Source organism: Aythya marila, assembly GCF_965140915.1.
Source record: "Aythya marila genome assembly, chromosome: 1".
Taxonomy (NCBI): domain Eukaryota; kingdom Metazoa; phylum Chordata; class Aves; order Anseriformes; family Anatidae; genus Aythya; species Aythya marila.
The window spans coordinates 184047274-184069465 of record NC_139042.1 but is presented as its reverse complement, the minus strand read 5'-3'; the positions used below and the strand labels follow the sequence as shown (position 1 = coordinate 184069465).

Here is a 22192-nt window from a genome sequence, read left to right as displayed (position 1 = left end):
AATGTAAGAGAAATCATTTGAACTAAGTACTTGTCCAGAATTGCCTCTTTTTGATTAGCATGGATTGGGCACTAGAACTGACGTATGGTGTTTAGCCAAATTGTTTATAAAGTTTTATTACTGCATATGTTGTTTTAATGGCCATAGAGAGGAGTGAGCATGCTTTTCACAAACGGAGTTGGTAAATAAATTAGATATTTCCTTTCATCATTTTTCTATGTGAATTTCATGCAGCTTAGCTCACTCAAGTGGGATGAAAGCTTAGAAGCCTTTGCTTTCCTAACACAGGAAAAACACTCATAAATCAGATTAAAGAATACTGCACATTTGTAATCAAATTAAATAAATATTTGCAGGTCATTTGTATTCGCCAATCTTTTCTTAAAATAAAAAAAGCAAAAACAAGCTGCAAAAACATCAGACACAACACAATTTGTAAGCCTTAGACTTTTCTTATGTTGAGAGTTCACAATACAAGGTACAAACATACAACCGCTTGACTTGTATATTTACTCTTTTCTGTGTAGAATTCTAATTTTAAAAACTCAAAGAAACCTCAAAAAGTGACATGTTGCTCACTTTTCAAAGAATGTTCTAAAGGGTAATTTATTCCAGCCCTTCACAGCAACATGAACATTACCTTCAATGCTACTCCTTGCAGCGGCATGACAATACATTGGTACAGTGATGATGTTTATCATAAGATGAGAATCTCAGTGATGTCTGCTCTAGCCAAGGGATAACAGAATTTAAAGATGTTACAAAATATGGGTAAGCTTTTCTATTGCAAATGTCTTCCCAGAAGTGAGGGGAGATTGGCAGAGTTACATGAGGTTACAAGAGATTTGGGTCCTTTCTTAAACCTGTACATGTCACTCACAGTAATTTAGGACCCATTCTTTATAAGGAAATGGACAAGTGCAAACACCCATGAACAGTCTCTGGAACAACAGTGATAAAAGTAATAAAGCTGGCAAGTTGTACACACAAAAATGATGCTAAAACTGTAAAGCCAAGCACTCACAGATCAGCAAATGCTGGCATTACATTTGCCCTTGCCTGTTGATGAGCACAGAAACTCAGTGCTTAATTCCATAATTCTGTGATATAAAATTATATGCTTCAGTTCTGGTCCCATGAGTCCCCAGGACCCTTACTGCCACTCAGTGTGCAGGAGAGATCATGCATATTTAACAAACAGCCCCTCAAAATTTTGTCTTGTCGTTTTCTTCAGCATAACAAGATTACTAATGATTAATGTCTAAGAACACTTTCAGAACAGTTGGCAGTGTTATCTCAATTGAAAGGAGAAATAAAGAGACTTTAAGATTGAAAGTACCCACTAACGCAGAGTGCTTACGGTGACATGCTTAGGATTTGCTTATGGTGACATGCTTAGGATTTGCTTTTTGGGAGTATTTGGCATTATGCAACACTTCAGTTTGTCAGTGCTCAGCTCCTGTGGGTATCACCCATTGCTGAAGCTGCCCACCACTACAGTTCAGACCACAGATTGTCACTCATATCATTTAATTATGATTAAATTGGCTTGCCTAACTTCTCAGAGGAAATTTGCTAAAAATTAGGATTGATTTTGTTTTCCTAGTATTACCATTCCTGCATTAGACTTTTTGTTCTCTTCCCTCAGTCACATTTCTCAGACATTATAAACACTCAGACACTCAGATTTCTGGAAAAAAAAAAAAAAAAAAAAAAGGCAAAAATAGCAGCCTGGGCATCCTGTTGTACATCCCACACTATATGCTCAATCACAGAACTGTGACTCCAATATAAAGCCTTCAGGAAGACATGTTGTACTAGCGAGGTGTGAGGTGGTTGAAGCGAGAGGTGGCACAGTGAACTTCCTGCTATCACAAGCAGCACGAGGGCAGAGCATGGGCTACACATAGTAGTCCACATGCACAGGTCTGTAATTGCTGTGTTGACTGTTATCTAGGATGAATCCTCCAAAGTACTTTGCCACCGACCAGCACAAAACCTCAAACCATGCCCCTGACACCCTGCTAAAATCCTGTATTCAGGGAATAGCTTGTCACTTCTAGGCCATGAAAACTCTTTGATCATTCAAAAAAATAATAATTTTTGAAATATTTGCTTCCTTCAGGACGGGGGCTAACATGAGAGAAGATAGGAGCTGAGAGAGCCCATTTTATTGAAGCAGGTCTCACTTTGCCATTTCAAACATCTAGGGTGCAAGCTTCTGGCTCTGAGTGGGACTGAAACCACTCAGAGGCTGGTAGACTTCAGACAGGACTTTAAATCTTTCCTAGCCCAGGTGACTTATCTTCTAGGTTTTAGAAGACGAGACACTTCTAAGTGCTTATGTCTCTTTTTTCCTTTCCAAACAACTAAATATTTCAAGCAGCAGCCTAGGAAATGTTCAGCTTCTCACAGGTTTCCACACCTTGTTGTTCAAGTTGTTGAAAGGAAGTGAGCAACATCAGAAGGGCAGTAGGCATCACCGACTGGGGCAAAATCCACAGCTTAAACTTTACTTGCAGTCTGGTGAGCACAGGCCAAATGACAGGAAAGCAAAGTGAGTGTTGTACAACCTTGTCCTCAGGCGTGGGACACGGCCTGTCCTCGGGGCACTGGCTATTTCAGTCACAGCTCCTGAGGACAGCCTGTCAGACAGATGCGTTGGCTTGTATCAAAATGCCGGCCCACGCTGCAGGAATGGGTCCAGTTGCTATAAAGCACATTAAAAACAATGCCACCACAGCATGTCTGGGCTTTCCCATTCCCTCATGTTGCACATTTTCACCCTTCCCCACCTCTTTTGCAACCCCATTCCTCACCCAGCACCTTCCCTGATGCATACCCCTCACGCAGGCCCTGATGCTCCAGCCCCAATCTCCTCACTGCTGTGGCCTTCCCTGCCTCCTTTCCCTGACCACTTCTCCTTCCTGCCCCTCATCCCACATCCCCTGTTCTCCTCCCGGTGCTGCCTGCCTTGCTGCCTGCCATCCCCCTCCTGCCTCACACTCCTTTCCCCTTCCTCCTCATGCATATATTTCTGTATGCTGCTTCTGTAGGCCCAGGTTGAACGCAGAGTCCAAAAGAGACAAAGGGTCAGCAGCCTGGCATCTAGGCAGGACGGGCAGGCAGACTGATGGGACAAGCTGTAGCTCTTTCTCCCAAGGGACCAGCATTACTTTTGAAAATTGTGCACACCGTACCGCTCTTGAAAAGGATGTGTCATCACCTGCATTTAACACTGGTATCAGCCCAGCAAATGGGATAAAGCATGCACTGAAGGCATTTGAAGGAACAATTTTTCAGCTGCTTTTCTCTGTGACAGATGATTCTGTTGTCCAGTCCATCTCTCCTGGTGTTGCTGTAAATGGGGAGTCACAAGTGAGAAAAACTTTTCCCTTCATCCCTGCTAAGGAAACAAAAAGTGGGATGAGTTTAAAGACCACCGTGAACCCAAACCAGTCTTTGCTTGGGAATCTGATTTGACATCCTAAACCAATGACAGATCCTTCCCGCTGACCCTCTGCAGCACACTCCAGGCCACTGGAAGGGCAGATTCCAGGTCCAATTGTAGCTTAACAGCTCAGACCCACCACAAACAGTGATCAGCTTTCACTCAAAAACATGTGCATGTGGACTGCCTTATTGCTCAGATTCGTTTTGAAAACAACATTCCCACCAGCTGCTGGGAAGGTAACCAGAAGTCTGGGGAATGCTATAAACCACCAAGCCATGGGGCAAACACTAATCTAGTATGTTTTGATGGTGGGGGCGTTCAGGTTGCCTTGCTTATCAAGCAGACAGAAGAATCGTAGAAAAATGTCATAGTATTGTCAAAGAAAAAGTCATAGTAAAGAACTGAATGGGTTCTGCTGGTGCTGGTGATGGGAAGTGTGCAAGGATGCATCTTGGAAGTGGAGTCAAGAGGTGAACCTTGCTGCAGGAAACCGCTGGGGGAAAAAAGGTAACAGTGCAAACAAAAACATTTGTGGACTAACAAATTCCGTCAGCATTTGATTAAAAGAAGGAAAACTTTCTAATCATCTTGTGTCAGTACAATAAGTCACGTTCCATAATAACAGCATGAGGGGAACCTGCTTATCTCTGACAGAGCAAACTATTGTGCTGTTCTGTAAGTGCTTCTCTACTTCCCTACTGACTGTCCACTTCCTCAGTGCCAGTTTTTGCCACACCAAAAAGATAAAGTGCCTTATACACAATGGTTGTCCCAATGCTCTTGCTTTCATATAGCTGCTCATATTCCTCAGGAAGAATCTCAATGTGCTTTACAAACATTGCCAACAGATTTACGAACTATATATAGAAATAATTTCACTCACTACTGATGTACAGACACTAGGGTGACCACAGCAGCTGTTTGGTATTACAGAGCAATATTGCTCAATGGTTTTGGACAGGAAGCAGAGGCTGCTGTATGGCAGAGAAAGTAGCAGAGGTACTCCTGAATGCAGACAGGCATAAAGTGGGTGGTTTTTACAAGAACAGTTTGAATGGGACACTGTTTAAGCACCCGTAGTCAGCCTGTTCTTTCCCAAAAAGCATGATAAAATATATAACATCTGCCACTACAAACATTACATTATTCATGGTGGTATTTGCAAATGCACCATAAGTTGTATGTCTAGGTCCGAGTATGTAGCTATTAAATTGTGAGTAATTATGAAAAGTGCATGCACTTAATCCTTTGTTGAATGCCTCAGACTCAGACAGTTCACCTGTGTAGCTTAGACAAACATACAGTTTGCCTTTCAGATAAAAAAAAAAAAAAAAAAAAAAAAAAAAAAAAAAGCTGTTTCTTAATACCCAGGGAGCAATACAAGTACTAACTTCTATAACTAGCATTTCCTCGATTTGAAGTCAAGGTATTTTAACAGTGTGTGTTTATTAAGATATTTTTTTTTATTATTAAAAAAAAAAAAAAGATCCTAGCAGTATAAACAAATGATGTAAATCATAAGGAATGAAATACAAGCAGCAGTACTAAGTAAATAAAGACAATAAAGTAGAGAATTTATGTCTACTTTGAAATAGCCCATATTAATGACAATGGGAGTCTGGGCACTGTATCTACCATGCACAAATTATGCAGGCAAAAGTAAATAGTTTTCTGTTAGACTTGATCAAATGTAAAGATTTCTACTGCAAATGTGAATTTTGAATATGAAATTAAATACGTTGTACATGTCACCAGAGCTACACTACCATATCAGTCTTAAAACTACTAACAACATGTTTTTACAGCTTTTCAGGAGAGTCATGAAACGCAAGTTCCTCAGGGAATACTTCTCCTGATCTAAGTACCTCTTTTGCTGTTGTGAGTGACACTTAAGGGAGTACTCCAGAGAGAAAATGTTTCCCGTTGCAATATATACTTTTAAATATTTATACAGTCATTCAGTGCACTTACCCGTGTACTTGTTTCTGATTTATCCAGCTTTTGTCTTGGTAAAGGATCAGAATGGATTTCTTTGAAGACTCTTCCATGCATTTGGAGATAGTGTGGGTTTGAATCAAGGTCATTATCTGTAGGTATAGAAAAGGAATCCAAAGGAGAGACACCTTGGACAGCAAGGTTCCCGTTTTAATTACTGCAGCCTAAACAATTTCCAGTGGAAAGGTCAGGGAGAGAACAAGCCAGAATAGAGCCAGTCAGGCTGAAATTCACTTTGGCTGGAATAATGTTTCCTGATACCACCCTTCTTGAGCAGACATCTATCAGTGCCAAGGCTCACAGGGAAAAAAAAGGAGATGGAGGAAGGCTTTAAATGGACTGACTCAGCAGACAGCCTAGTGCCATTGAGGAGTACAACAGAGAGGCAAAGATGGATACACAGAAGACAACAGAGATGAGGGCAAGGCACTGTTCACCAGGCACATATTAAGGGGGTTGATGCAAAAGCTAATGGAGATGAGACCTGTTCTGCTACAGAGATAAGCGCTCATCAATTTATGCCACTTTTCTCCATGCAAACCATAGCTAAACTGTTGGCTACTTTAGAAGCCTTTTCTGCCCCAAATAAAGGTCAGAAAAATCCCTTTACCTACCCAAAGGTAGACACAAAAGAGCACTGCTCTGTGACTGTGTTTTTCCGTATAGGACTCACATACTGTCAGGAATAATCAGAGAAAAGGCAACTGAGGAATGAAAAAATGGAGGCAGAATACTGGCTCCTGCAGTAAAACAGTAAAATTGTCTCCCACTTGATACCTGGAGCAAGGATCTGCCATGCCAGCTTCTCAGATCAAATGGTAGCCAGTGCATGGAAGTTTTATGGAAGGCATACACGATACTATGGGCCCTAAAGGGTATAGATGGTAATATAACTCATGGCTGTGGTTTGGTCCTTCACCAAACTATGAAAACACAGCTACAGAGTTCATCTCACTGATGCTGCAATAGCTGACATAACCACAGCTGAATTTCTGGCTCCTCGGAGAGCTCATCAGTCTGGCGCAGCTGTTTGTGTCAGATTTTATGAGAAATAGAGACCAAATGATATCGCTGCTTTCAAACATTGTCCCCAAACTGATCAGAGTCCCTTCCCAAGAGCATGCCTGAATCAAAGCCAGGGCATTTAATTACTTCTAGCCAATGTCGCCCATGGGTAGACATGCCATGGAATTGGGTTGCAATGGAACACCTAATAAGTCACACCCAAATAGCAGAGAAAATGAAAACCCAGCATTACAAGGTTTCGGTCAGCATCCAAATGGGGAAAAAATGAGTAACTTTTTTTCCCTAGCCACTTATTCTTACAGCTGGGGTTGCTGCCTTCACTTCTTTTCACACATTTCCTGCTCTCACCAGTATAAACTCAACTCCACAAAAGTAATAATCAATGATCTGGCTGCAAAACATGGGAGTTGAAAGATTTGTGTTCAATTCCTAGTTTTGCCATAAGCATGACACAGAGTAAATAGCTTCCTTTCTCTATCTATCTATTTCACCTCATGCTCCATTTAAAAGAAAGTTTTGCCCCGCACTCCTCCACTCAGTTCACAGGTGCCTTGAAGGCATTCCACATGCTTTCTTATGGTGTTATATTTCCTTTAGTATTCAGGAGGAAAAAGGCTTCAATAAATAAACATCTTCAATGTAGTGGGAAAGAAAAGCTTTAAAGTAGAATAAGGCCACCTTCTGCAACAGGGGCCCAAATAAAAATGGTCCAGAGGTATTGTTCAAAAGATAAGCATGATAAACCTCTTAAACTTACCCAGTGATCTTTTAAGGACTAGTCCATGATATTTTAAACATTTCAGGCAATACTTTGCCCTCGAGCTGAATGCTTTGATGCCAGAGGCGCTCTAACTATTGCCTGAGGCGTGTATAGAGGCCTAAATATAAACCTTGGCCCATGAACTAAAATTACTAATGGAATTTGGCTCTAGCCACAGAAAGGGTTTAAAATCTCCTGTCTAAAGCCCTATTTGATCATGTTTCCTTTGCTGGTAGCAGTATACTGTATCAGTTATGTGACTACCCAGGTCCTTATGTTGTGGTCACTCTATTCACTGAAATGACCACTATTCAAGACTTATTAAGCCCATATTCCTGCTTAGAAATTCCCACATAGAAATATCAGTTCATAGGTTATGCAGCACACATGCATTTAGGCTGGTATATCCAGGATGCGTTGGGCTGGGGAGCCTTGGCTGCCTACAGCCACGTTGGTTTCATCGAGGGTTCGGCCCTCAGGCCATGCATGGGGTCAGAAATCAGCTGGGACATCCTGCTGCCAGGGCCTGGTGTGGATGCCACATACCTGGGAATTTTGCACAAATGACCAAATTCTTCCCTTCCATCCTGGTCAGAATTTCTGGCAAAACAACAGAGGACATGTCTTGGAAAACCAGATGAGTACTTGCCCTAGCAAGAGCAGAAGCAACTACTAAGCCTTCTGCTCAAATCCTCTCTGTGTCCCAGACCAGTAATTTCTGCTTGTTCCATTTGTTCCTGTAAATATATTGTGAGGAAGGACAGACCCACAAATAACTCACAGAGCTGCCTTCGGAAATGGAATTTACATTTCTGACTGAGATGTTAATAAGTTATATATGGCAATCACATGCAGCAGACACAAAGTTCTAAAGAACATGGAAAGCAAGCATATGGAGCAGGGCAGAAGGATGCTTCAGCTGTCCGTGTCCGTGTCCGTGCCCGTGTGTGTGTGAAAGGGAGGGAGAACCAGTGTATCTCTTGAATTACATGTTTAGCTATGCTCTGAATTAGGCACTACGTAACATGGACATCCACCAACTGAAATCTTCTGTGACTTTAGGCAGGATAGCAAAGGGAGTAAGTGCAATCCACTTTTAATAGAATACCATAAAGAATATTTAATCGTTTGTGTTTTATTCTCAGCATGCACAGAAATGTGCTGCCAAGTGCATCACAGCATAACTAAGGGTCTTGCTTAGTCTGGCTGAGAAATGATCTGAAAAAGCTCTGCAGGAGCCATGATTAAAGTTATGACACTGCACCATTTTTCAGCTAAGGGGATAGGCTACTTGATTTCCTGCTTTGTTTGTCTATCAAAATCTACCCACTGTTTTAGAAAGCCTGAAGTCCCTTGGTTTTTGCCAAGCACTAAAATATGCTGTACTGGTATGCTGTACTGGCAAACAGATGTACCTAGGAACGCTCGTTCTGCAAAAATAGCTAAAAAGAATCTTTGAAGTGTTTGGAGAATTTTATAATAGAAACATTATTTTTCAAATATAAAATGTGTTACACTTCATGACAATTACATGACAAAGACTTGCATTTAGAGGTTTAATTTTCCTAGACAGGTTAAATTAGACATTTAATCTCTTTTCCAGATAAACTCATGCCACAATAGGAGTGCAACAATTGTATTTATCATCAGTACAAAGTCCACCAGGAAAATTCTTTTGTCCTTTCTTCATCTGAATTCCCATTTAGAGTGTAATTTTCTACATAATTATTATAATGTCCTTATTCTGATTTTAGACTAGATTCAGATAGTACAATGTTGTGTTAAACCATGAGCTTTAACATTCCAGTTTTGAAGAAAAAATTGTTCCCATAAAAGATCTATTTACAACAAATATCAGAATGTTGTGAGTGTATATAAAACAACAAGCAGCGCTTCAGCTAGTAAAAGAAAGAAAGAAAGAAAGAAAGAAAGAAAGAAAGAAAGAAAGAAAGAAAGAAAGAAAGAAAGAAAGAAAGAAAGAAAGAAAGAAAGAAAAGAAACGAGTCTAATTACAGATTGTGCACAGTTATTTTTAAAAACTACTCTAAATGTATCTCTTTTCCATACAGATCATATTCTTTATATAGGATATAGTTCTTGAGAACCGGTGGAAGTGGAAACTTTTTCATAGATGACAGTTTCTGGAGCCTCCTCAACCCCATGAGTTTACGTATTTTCAGGCGACAAAGATGTTTCAATGGGCGAGGATTATCTAAAAATAATAGCGAGAGAGAAATAGTGGAAAAATAATGTCATTAACACTGACTGTAAGACAGTTCACAATCTCAAAACTTGCTGTAATAAAATCAATAACAAAATCTATTGGCTTGGGGTATTATTATTATCTTGCCACTTCTGAATAAAATACCATTCATTTTACTTCAAAATTGTGATGTCACACTCTGTTGATATTAAACAAACTTCTTCTTTTAGATATTTGCCTAACACTGTATGTCTGCCTGTTAGAAATATTCACACTGTGCTGTGTCTCCAAAACATCCATCTGAACACCTAGACATTATTTAACATAATCAATGGTACCTAATAAATGATCTTTCTTTTCTCTACATTCTCTGATGTTAAATCAAATTCTATTAAAAAAAAATAAAGTAATAGTTTAATAAAATTATCTCCTGCAAAGAGAACTTGCCATGTATTTCCCAAGTCTTTTTTTTTTTTTTTAAGGTCTTTGCTGCCACCAGTGGTAGAAGGTCTAAGCTAACTTGTAGAACTTCAGAAGTAAAAATGTACAGAAAAATATTATTCAACTGCAGTATTAATAACGGCAAGTCTAGATGTATATCATATAAAACAGGAATTGATGGTGACGTGATGTACTATTGTGATGATACACTCACTGTCATCACCTCTCACTTTGAACATAATAGGATCTAAACCATGCTTTTATGATAATCCTTGAATGACTAACAGACTTGAGAGATCAAGGGAGCAAAAAGAAGGATGAAGTGTGAGCAATACTCCTCGATAAAAAATGTCGAGTCCCATAGCTGTGCAATGACTGGTGTTACAAGGCTTAATACGGAGTTTGAGAAGCACCTCAATGGTCCTGCTTAACTGAGGAGCCTTCCCACATGACAATGACATTCCTTATGAGACTCATTCTCACCAGATGCACACTTGTCATAATCCAGTCCAGTTAACTAACTTGGGACCAATAGCAGTAAGTAAAGATCTTTCTCAATCTGAGGAATGGATGACAGACATAACCTGGTTCTTAGCTAGTACACAGATGGATTGCATATTTTGGACTAATATGACCTGACATGGGGAATTAAAGTTTCCTATAATAAATCATAACACCATTAACTAGAACTTAGATATTTACCCAATATTTGACGAATCTCTGGCCATTCCTTCTGTGTTTCTAGGACAAACTTAATTTTTGTGCACAGAGGGACATAATCCATGTAATCTATAAAAACACGAACAACTTTGCCCGCTAAGTGTTTCAACCAAGGAACAGCAATAAAGTCACAGAACTGGAAGGAAAAACACATCAAGGAACAGCTTCAAAATGTGTGCAGAGGAATGCCAAAGTAACACAAATAAAGCAATTACACAAGATAATTTAAAGTATTAGGAATGACCTTTAACAGCCCTAAACTGATGTCTATGTAAGTTACTTTAAAAGCCATTTGCTTCCATGCTTAACCTTTGTGATCCCTTAATTCTTCTGGACAGGTTCAAAGGCCAGTAACCATTATAACATTGCTATAATTTCCAGCATTGCTTTGTTCAGCTGTGATTTCCCTTTGGAAATGCATCCTTTCCATTGGTTTGGACAGGACCAGAAATACTAATATCCTGCTTTGCAGCTTCTTTAAACTTCCTTCCTAAATCTTTAATATACAGGCACCAAAACAAAACCACTCTACATAGATAATTTTCTCTCAAAGTCAAAAAATATTTTTAGTGTGTTTCAAAGAAGGATTTTGTGAATAGGTTAAAGCTAACTCTGTACAATAATCTGGAATTTTTAAAGCTGACTAATGGAAATAGGAAAGAGAAGAGAAGGAAGGTATGTATTTACTGGATTATCCTTTATTACAGAAGAAGTCCATCCTGGGAGAATCTCTTCCTCTGGAGTTGACCACACAAAAGAATTTCCAAAGATATCTTGATGCATACAGTCAAAACACATCTCCACATTATATCCATGATTCAGCAACAGCCTCAGCATCACTTCATCGTTCAAGGCATACTGAATGGCACTGGGGAAATGCGTATCATTAACCAGCATAAAGTAGCAATTGACGTTTGCTCCATGAGATAGAAGCAGCCTTACTATTTCATGATTACCAGCTCTCACTGCCACAAGAAGACAGTTTAAAGGATCCTTGTTTGGATTTGCACCAGCTTTCAGTAATATTTCGGTGCAAAGAATGTCATTGTTTGAAACAGCAAAATAAAGTGCAGTTTTCCTTTCATCATCGTAACTATTTGAAATGTGCTCAGCCAAGAGAGTATTGACATCAAAACCACTTTCAATGAGGAGCTCTAGACACTGCGAATTCTGACCATCTGCAGCTGAGTGAACAGGGCTTAACCCACTTTTCTGGATTGCATTTTGGGATGTGACTGGAATGAGATACTTCAGGACCCTAAAAAACAGTGAAGAAAATTAGTAAGGCATCATTCCCCTGCATGAAGAAAATGACCATCACCAAATTATATGCTAACCTACATGTAGATTCTTTACACAAGAAGATCCTAACACAAATCACCTGTTTTGAGCAGTGTCAAATGGGGCCTTGTGTTTAAGTCGTTTCAGTGCTTTTCACTTAGTTTTAAAGAAGTATACTTTGCATTTTGCTTTCTGTATTCTAAAATAACATAAGTTGATTCAAGTTGACAAAACATTGGCATTTCTGAAATATAAATGATCTCTACATTTGTATGTTTAACATCGTGTTCTTCAAATATGACCTTGAGCCACACTGTATCTTAAAGAACACATGAAGTCCAAACTCATACTCACAGGTAATGGCCCTCATAAGCTGCTTTGTGTATGGGAAGCAGTCCTGCCTTATTGGGCACATTGCCACTTCCTCCATATTCCAAAAGAAGTGCTATGCAGTCTGGATTACCTCCTCCGGCTGCTTCAAACAGTATTGATGCACCATCATCTGCTAAGGCCTCAACATCTCCACCTTGAAGAACAGACAGCTCAGAATTATATCCAAATTGATTTGCAGATCATCATAATACCAAGCCCAGAGTACTTTCCTCCTCATTTTTAGATATATTTAAATTAAAATGTTATGGAATTAAGAAATGTGGAAAATTTAGTCCTCAAAGGCAAAAAAAAAAATCTTGTACAGATACAAGTTCTAATGTAGGAAAACACTTACTTGAGTGGGATTTGGTTTGATCTTAAGGGTTATAATTGAGGATTTTCAAAATGTTAGTGTATTTTGAAATATATTTAATGCATTATTTAATACCAACATAATTATATTCACTGTTGAAAGAAAGGAAACAGAGGAAGGGAAGGGAAGAACACAGAAGTAAGGGAGGGAAAGGACACGTATAGCAGTACAATAGAGTCCCTCTTTGACTGAAATGGATTAGTGTCAACACTGTCACTCATCTCATGTGGATTATGGAAGTGTAGGAATACTCATAGATGCTTCCTTTCCTTCCAAGAAACCAAATCTTCTCATTCATCAGTACTCTTTCTCTCCTTTTCCATCATCACCCTAAAACCCCTCAGCAACTAGACAAGACATATGCCAGTCCAGAGGTGTATTTCCTTTTTACCCAACTACATACCTTTATGAATAAGATGTTCCAGCACATCACAGTGACCGTATTCAGCAGCAACACCTAATGGTGTTACTCCATATCCATCCTTAAGGTTCACATTTCCACCATTCTTCAGAAGAAGAGAAACAATATCTTTGCGTCCCTGCTTTGCAGCTTCATGCATTGCTGACCAACGTTTTACGCACGGCTGGTGGATGCTACAGTTGTGTTTTATCAGAGTGGATGCCATTTCAAAAGAGCCCCTTTTTACAGCTTGAAGATATTAAAAAGGGAAGAAAATCATACAATTATATTTTCAGGTATGTTGACCTGAAATTTAAAGGTATCTAGTAAGTTTAGAGAAGCTTTTTATTCTGTACTGATAGGAGGAAAATCAAAAGATTTCTAGTGCTAGAAATCTGGGTATCCAGTTCATATATTGGTAAATAAATGATGATGTGAGCTTCCTGGGAAATCAAGGCAAACCACCATGATGTGTAAAATACATCAGTTTTGAGGGCAAAAGCAGCATCAGTTCAATTGCAAGGAAAAGCAACAATAAAAATAACATAATATTAGGCAATAGGTCTTACTTTTAAAGTCGGTGCAAGCATTACAATAAAAATAATAAAATCAATAATAAAATAAAGCATTACAATATCTTTCCAAAATCCCTCAAAATTATGATTTAGTCATCTGGTAACTCTAATCTTAATGTATACTCAGTGGCTGTTATTAGCCAAAGCACAATTGACATCTGCCATACTTTAAGACTATGTTCTGCCCTTTTGAGAATCTGAGTTTGAAATGTCCAGATATTTACACCCCTAAATCATTTTCATATAAAATAATGATCCAGAGTAGAAGTCTAATTTCACTTCTGAACTATCCTTTAGAATAACAGATCTCTTGACTCACTGGCAGGGCAGCTGAGAAAGATCAGCATCAGAGGGTTAGCAAATCTAACTTTTGTGAATGTCTCAAGGCTATTGAGGAGGCAATTACCAATAAGAAGTGGAGTTTCTCCTTTGTCATTTTTTGTATTGGGCCAAACACCTTTCTCCAGCAATGCTCGTACGTTTTCCACAAAGCCAGCTTTTGCTGCCAAAGTTAGTGGTGTTTCTCCATCGCACGTTTTGTATTCCCACATTGCTTTATAAGACGCTAGACGACAGTAAAACATAAAATTACATTAATGGACAAATATTGCTAACATGCACATGTATGTTCATTTTTGCACTGTAGGGCTTCTGAAAAAAAGTATTAAAAAACACTCCAAATTCTTTACTGGTATAAACTGATGCAACATCTCCCAAAAGAAAATTTGCCTAATACTTAACATATGTAAGATGCTCCATGAAGGATTTCTTCATACTTTTTTTAGTAATCAATTCCAGCCTGTTTCTGTGCACGTCTGTTTTTTTGTTTGGTGTTTCTTTGCTGCTTCCCCTATCTTGTGAAATATTTTTACCTTACTCACCATCTAAAATGATTTCAAGTATTTGTTGAATTGGCTGAGCTGCAGCCTCATGCAGTGGAAACCAGCCTCTTTCATCAGCTTCATCCAAAGCATATTTCTGTTTCACAAGGTCTTGGAGCCCAAATACTTGACCTTTAGAAATCCAGTGGATAAAATGAGATGTATTTGAAAAAAAAAAATATTATATGGAAAGCTTAGTTTTGCAAATAGACTGTTTTATATTAGGGTTTTTACCTTGCTTTATGGCTGCTACAATTTTCCTATTTTCCTCACTAGGTGGTACAAAACTATCCAAAAAAAAAAAAAAAAGGCAGAAAATATAAACAAATGGTAGATGCATTATATTATTTATTTAATATTTTATATTAGGTTCTCATCTGATCCAACTTTCCCGTGAAACATATCAGCTACAGTCCTGATTACCCTTGTGACCTCCTAAGTTACACCTGACGTGTAGAGCTTCAGAGTAGCCCATGTTCTCGACGTCGGTGCAATTCCTGCTGCAGGCTGACCTCCTGATGAGCCTCCAGAGCACATGCCTGGTGCCCCTTCCCCTCCTCTTCCCTCTCATCCCCAGGCATGGCAATTTCCAGAAGGAGCTGTGAAGTGCTCTGACAAACCTCCTAATTCAGAAAAGAATTCTGGTTGTGGACTACAGAGTCCACACAGTACAGCAAGGAGCCCTTCAGATTCACGGACTTTAGACAGCAAATGAGAACATGACAGCGTCAGAATGGCAGTGTTCATAAATGGACAGTTTGATGATGTCGATGGTACCACTGTCCCTGAAAAAGTATAGTTGATATTTTTTTTCAGTATCATTTACCAGCACCAGCATTCAACTACCATCTCATGGAGGTTTCTCTGAGAGATGGAAGTTGAATGCTGGTGTCTGCTCATGCGTTGAGAGATTTTGGTGATACAAGCATCTTAAAAAATACATTCAATTAAAAATAATAATAATAATAATAATAATAAAAGGAGGAGTAGCCAAATAAGAGAATTCCCATTGAATACACCAAGAGCCCTCATTGAAAAGGGAGATTCCAGACTCACAACAGAAGCCCCTGATGAGAACCCAGACTCTCACGAGATCCCACAGGAAACTAAGACATGCTAACAGGCCTCCAAGACTTACGGTTCTACATCTCCCTTTCACTTTTGAGACTGACCAACCTACAAAATATATTTATAGGATTATTGCTGAAGAACCTCCCTACTAAGCCAAAGTTTTGTTTCCTTTCTTCTATACCCTTTTCATAAGAATGTAAATGGCCTAAAAATCTACGGGAAATAGTAGTTTAGCCAAGTGAATCTCATTTCCCTAAACCCTCTGCAACTCCAGAAGGCAGCTCAGAGCAGAAGCCTGCTCTGCCTTTTAGTGTTGCCTGCCCAGCACAGAGCCCTGCGTAACACCACAGAGATGATTTCCATCAGCCCACGTAGCTCAGCTGAAGCCTACGTTTCATAACTGAAGGAACCAATCTTAACTATAACATCAATGTCACCTGTGAACCCTTGCTGAACGTTCCTGCAGGGTTTTTGTTTTTCTGGTTTGGATTTTTCTTCCACACATACATATCTAAGTGCATGGGGGAAGGCTGGAACACTGTTACAAGTACCAAACAGATTACTAACAAATTAAAATTTATTCTTTGAAGTCTAAGATTTTAGAAATGGTTTAGGAAAGAATACGAAAACAACAAAATCTACATTTCTATTTTGTTTGCTCTTTTCAGGCAGTGCTTCTCAGAGAATGATGCATAATGGCCAAATCAAGAACTGTATTAAGGATGGTATAAAGCAATAAATCAGTATCTCTAAACACTCTAAATATATGGCATAACCTCTCATGCACATACTGAATTTACGGTACCTGTCATTGTAACTGGAAGACACTGGTGGCTTGGCTGCGTTTGATTCTTGAATGCTAAGCTGTATGGCATATTCGGTGAGCAGATCTTCAGCTAAATCTTCGCTTTCATCCGCCATTTTTTATGGTGAGCTATTTGAAATACACTTTTTTAAATAATAAAATCAAGTGTTTCCATCAATTTATTTTAATTTAATAATGTTTTGGTGAGTTTATTCCTATTTTAAAATGACAGAAAACAACCCTGGAAGCACCGGACATTCCAATTAGAAAAGCTCTTTTTGCTGTTCACGTGCTACATTTGTTATCTACAAATACTGGACAATTTGTGATCCATAAAATAGACTTTTCCTCTTTAGAAAGCTGCAGTCACCAAATCAGTGAATATATGATTTCTATACATGCATGAATAACAAACAGTAAGCAAATTGATCTTCTCAGAATGATTCCTAACCAAAAACAGGCATTTGCAAGGAATTCATGAGCAAAACATAAATATATACACATTTTAAAATTCCAGAAACAAAAAAGGAAGACACTCAAACCATTTGAGAATCATTTACAGAGAGGGTTTGCAATTCCAAATGAAACATATGACCAATTCCAAGGGTGATCACACACTGCACTCAGCAAAGTTATGAACTCGACTCTTTTGCATGGGGAAAGAACACTTTTTCCTGCCTCCCTCACCCAGGGTGGCACCAGCAGCCGATCCAAGACTGATCTACCAACCGCAGGATTTCAGAGTGAGAAAGCCCACGGCATAAATCACTAAAGTTTAGGAGGTGACACGTCATCCAGTTCTGAATTCAAATGAACTTTACTAGACAAGTTTTCAGCTGTAATCTGTATTCTCCGGTCCTCTCCTGGAGCAGAATCGAGCATGGATGGGGGTATTTCCTCGATTAAAAAATACGGGATTTTAAGAGAGGATACCAAATGCAAAACCTATTTACATTAATATAATAATGTATAGGATTCTGGACCGGACAGACAGGTAGTCTTACGATACAAAATGACAACAGTCTTATGTCATTAATTATCACTTTTAATGCCACCCATTAATATAGTTACAAAACAAACAACAACAAAAAAATGAGCCAGCTTCCAAATCTTGCTTTGATTTTACACTGCCAAGGCACGGGGGCTATAAAAGCAGACCGAGGGCTTTGAGTCTCTGCACTGGTTCTGCAGCCTTGAAGTTTAATGGACATCCACAAGAATTTGGTACATGAGCTAGGCTGATGTTCAAGTTGTGCCAGTTATTTTCAAGGTGTGAGAGTAGTTGGAAAACCCAGTGGATTAGTAACAGAACATGTCAGATCTTTTAACTACAGTTACCAGTTTAATTCAGTCTGCTTATATCATCAACAGTAACTGAGGCTTATGTTCAGCATGCCTTCTGCTAGTGATACCACATCAACCAAATGCCTTGCTAGTAAATTTTAACTACAACTGGAAGGAATGTTGCTCTTTATACCATCTTGCTGAAGATTCCTGAAGCATAAAATGTGGCATTTATATATCATAAAACATATGTAAGATCAGAAACGTAAGTTACTATTTGCATAACTATAGCTACACAACTTTTTACAGGCAGACTTAAGGTTTTGCTCGAGCTTCTCTGATTTGCATAGCTTAACACGTTTGGGCTTTAATCAAACTGCAGACACCAGATGTTGAATTATTATTATTATTTTTTAATTGTAAACTGCTATTCTCTGAGTTTATGCAATACTAGAACACCTGCCATCAAATTGTTGTACAAATATTGCCCAGGGAAGTGCTGGAGTCCCCATCCCTGGAGGCATTTAAGAGACATGTGGACGTGGTACTACGGGATATGGTTTACTGACAGCAATCAGTAGATCATGTTAACTGTTGGACTAGATGGTCCTGAAGGTCTTTTCCAGCCTAAATGATTCTATAATATTAAATAATTACACTAAGCGTATGTTGTATGTTTCACAGGGTAGTTACTGCAGGGTGTCCTAGTCATTTGGCAACCACAGAGGGAATGTTATAGAAATTATTTGGAAGCCTTTTTCTGCCAAATGATCTTCAAGAGAAAGTGCTAACCAGGTTTCTTCTTAGAGAAATTTCTGCTTTGATCCAGCAATTAGTAAGTGAATCAAAGTACCATAGTCAGCGTCACTATTCCATCCACAAATGCTTCATTGCTTAGTATAAAGCTTGCAAAACAAATTCGAATCAGTAAGGGCTTTGAGTCAGAATGACTAGGAAGTTGAATGTCGCTTGGATTCAGATTCCCAAGTAATACAGATTCACATCTCTTTCAGCATGTCAACATACCAAGGTGTAATACAAAGCACAGAAACTTCAAAAGGCTACAGAAAACCAAGCTGCTGACCATAACTTTTCTAAATGCTGCCATGAGCTTCTTATTAATCAGAGCTTTTATTTATTTTTTTTTTATCACCGATAAGACCACAAGATGAGCCCCATTCCTCATCTCTTGTTGGCAATGCACTTTGCTGGCAGGCAGGGAATTCTGAGTCAAGGTTCTTTCATGAATTCATCTTCTCATCTTCACAAGCACTTTCCTAACTTTGACGGCATGTTAAAGCTTCCATCATGTAACCCCTTACATACTTATGTTGAAATTCGCTAATGTACACTGTTCTGAAGACTGACAAACCTGTTAGGCAGCAGGGTCTCTTTTGGACTAGTATTTTTTGAAGTATCTCAGCAAACTTACCTACAAGCTCTTCTACCATCACCTAAAAGAAAAGTGCATTTTAGAATAAATTGATATTTCACTGGGAGGTATTCCTAATGAGACCACAGAGTTAATTTAGTTAAGTTCATTTTTTAAGGAGAAATGCGTGTCATTCATAATTTCCTGTTGCCAGCACAGCAGCTTAAAGGCAAATGGAAGCTACCCTGACTTCCTTCACACCTTTCCTCATGTTTTGAAACCCTTCTGTACTTGAAGACTCCATGCCATTGCTGACATTTATGAAGCAGCTTTTTTAGAAATCATGGTCACTGCATCAGATCCATGCAGGTAGACTGTCATGCCCTGCAAGCCCCACTGAAGCTGCAGCCCTTAGGGGAATCCAGCCTGAATGCTCATTACTACACTGCAGCCCAACACATTATACCTGCCTTGGAGCCACATTATGTGAATGGAAAGACTCTGAAGACTTACATAGGGGTTTTGATTAGGTTCTCACATTGAAAGCTGTCTGAAAAAAGGCTGTTTTGATATATTATATTTATGACGATGTTCACAAATGGTTTAATCCTGTGAGTTGATCAATTAATACTTCACTGATTCCAAAATAAGAGCACAGAGCACCTTGCAGGATAGCCATTTAGCAAGATAATCCTCTTATTTGGGGAAAAATATATGGACTGTCTACCCCCACTTTATCTCCAAAAGCTTAGTGGAAGAAATCAGTCATCATATAAACTTGTGGGTTTGTTTTTTTTTTGGTTTGGTTTGGTTTGGTTTTTGGTCGTACAGCTCCCATACCCATTTGGTCAGCTACCTCCTGCTTCACTGTAGTCCCCAGAACTGCTAATGCCACAGGCAACACAGAGCTCTACCTGAACACAGATTTAACCAGAATGGTGTTAGGTAAGCAGTGTTTTAAAATCACTATGTGTGCTGTTTTCAAACGACCTTATTCCACGAAACTAAATAAATATATAAATGTATCCTAAAATGAGAAAAGTTAGTGAGGTAGCAACTGATTGACGTGGTAGAGTAAGTAGAAGGTAAAAGCCTCACCACAGCACAAGTGCTGAACGCATTGCTCGAGGTCTGTAAATGCTTTGAGAGCCTGCTTTGCTATATCACTGCTGGTAATACACAGTGCTAAGGTGACAAGGTCCGACAGAAGCGTGGGTGTTCCACCGGATCACCGTGGCGTAAAACAGCACGGCTGGTACACTGAGCAGCAGCAGAAATCTCCCTCTTACGTGACGCAGCAGTGAAAAGGCTACAAAGCTCAGCACCAAAATTCTCTTCCATTCGACTACAGAGGTTTTGCAGTTACCAGACCTCAGCCCTAGATCTCTAGAAATAACTGCAAATGCCTTCTACACAAGTTTTTTATATTGAATATCTTCCTTAAACAACATTTGGAGTAGTCTGGTAGTTTTCTACTATTTTTTTTTCCCATTTTCTAACTGAAAAAAAAGAGAGATTACTTACTGTTGTTTCACCTATAAGAACAAAAGAAAGAAAGGGGGAAAAAAGTTTTGCTATCTTAAAGTCATTGTTTTTACTGAAAAAAAAAAAGAACTTGCAGTTCATGGTTATTGAGTCTTTCCTTGGAAAGAAGTGTGTCAAGTATTTATCATTTTAGATGCATGGATATAAAGTTTATGTTAGGTGTGTTAATTTTATTCTCGTTTCTTATCCTTAAAATAATCTAGACAATCCTAGCTTTGCCCTCTATTAATATAAGACCCTTAGGCATGCAAAGACATTATTCATAGCAATAAAATAATTAATAGCAGTCTACGTTTGGACTCAGACTATTAAATATTACAGTTTTAAACTACTTCACTGTTAGTTTAATTGGCGAGCATAACATATATTCTCACCTTTTCAACCCATTATCTTGCCACTGTTACTCTGGGGCCTGCATTTTGAACAGCCAGGAATAGTGCCCTGCGAGCTGATGTGTCCTGTGATATTTCTAAAATTAAATACGCAGTTGCTAGATAAATTAAGGTCTGACCTTGTACAACTGTAACACAAGCAGACTCAACCCACAGGAAAGTATTACACATGACTTCTCTAAAATCTCACCAAATGTACCATGGGGTCTGGATGGTAATAATAAGGTTATCAGTGCCCTCATTGGTTCAACAACTCTCATTAAGAAAATAAGGTAATTGCCAACTTAGTCTCAAGGACTACATTAACAAAATCTGGTAACATAACATAAATTAACAGAGATCTCAGAAGGTTTAGCCATTAACTACTTGTAGATTCTGTCTAGAGATAGATGGTGATAATCACTATAGATACACAATCTAGATAGAGTATGTATATATAACCTACATATAGTGACATATATCTATATATACTATATATCTATAGTGATAATCGCTATCTCTGAGGGTGATATGATGCAAAGCTTTACAGATCCAATAACTTGAAATTGAAGAAAAAGACACAGCACCACTGACAGTAGTGATATAAATGTAAAATAACCAATGAAGAACAGCAGTACTCAGCAAGTTAAATCACAGGAGGGTGGAAGAAGCTGTATTTTGTTTCTCTAGCTAGACAGATGTATCAATGATGCAACACCTCTGGCTTGCTTTTGTTTTAATCAAAGTAGTTACTATCTTTACCAAAATAAATCAACAAAAAGGGAACACAGCAAATTAAAACAATAAACTTCCAACATATGCTTGATTTAGCAGTTCTGATAAAATGAAATTTTACACTGTTAACTCTTGCTAGAATAAACTGTCAGAACTCAATTGCCCTATGACACACTTGTGTTTATAGAACTGCATAACTATAAACTTAACTAAGGTACTGCATGCATCTCATCTTTGCACACAAGATCAAGAAAATAACTTAATGATGATAAATAATATTAATTGCAACTCCTATAACTGCTAACTCCAATAATTGCAACTCCTTTTGCTATTGTTACCTAGACAAGTGTTGGGAGCCTGCAAAAAACACATTCAGTTCAACAGAAGCAGACATGCTGAGATCCTGCTCTACCGTTGGCTAAAAGCCGGTAAAAACAGAAATATATTTATATATTAAAAATATTTAAAATATATACATTTGTAATATACATAAAGAACATAAACATTTTAATTGCTTACCTTTTGTTC

At 38.6% G+C, this 22192-nt stretch overlaps 1 protein-coding gene across 4 annotated transcripts; it reads right to left on the bottom strand.

Annotated features, from left to right (window-relative positions):
* Positions 1 to 8792: 8792 nt before the first annotated feature.
* Positions 8793 to 21018, bottom strand: ASB15 (ankyrin repeat and SOCS box containing 15). Of its 4 annotated transcripts, none has more exons than XM_082784533.1 (10): positions 20933 to 21018; positions 16358 to 16486; positions 14716 to 14768; positions 14482 to 14613; positions 14007 to 14165; positions 13029 to 13274; positions 12235 to 12406; positions 11287 to 11857; positions 10582 to 10735; positions 8793 to 9447 (listed from the first exon to the last, which is right to left on the bottom strand). In XM_082784533.1, exons 2-10 carry the CDS (start codon positions 16471 to 16473, stop codon positions 9275 to 9277), a joined length of 1776 nt encoding a protein of 591 aa, XP_082640659.1. In that variant the 5' UTR covers positions 16474 to 16486; positions 20933 to 21018; the 3' UTR covers positions 8793 to 9274. The 4 variants fall into 4 exon arrangements, with proteins under 4 accessions (XP_082640659.1, XP_082640662.1, XP_082640660.1 ...); XM_082784536.1 differs by having other exon boundaries at positions 11287 to 11467; XM_082784534.1 differs by lacking the exon at positions 14716 to 14768.
* Between the last annotated feature and the right edge of the window lie 1174 nt (positions 21019 to 22192).

Coding starts and splice junctions, on each gene's coding strand:
- ASB15 (XM_082784533.1), bottom strand. CDS start 16,473: ATGGCGGATGAAAGCGAAGATTTAGCTGAAGATCTGCTCACCGAATAT. Junction 14,769..16,357: donor TCTTCCAGTTACAATGACAG/GTACCGTAAATT, acceptor TTTTTTGGATAG/TTTTGTACCACCTAGTGAGG. Junction 13,275..14,006: donor AGAAACTCCACTTCTTATTG/GTAATTGCCTCC, acceptor AATATCTTCAAG/CTGTAAAAAGGGGCTCTTTT.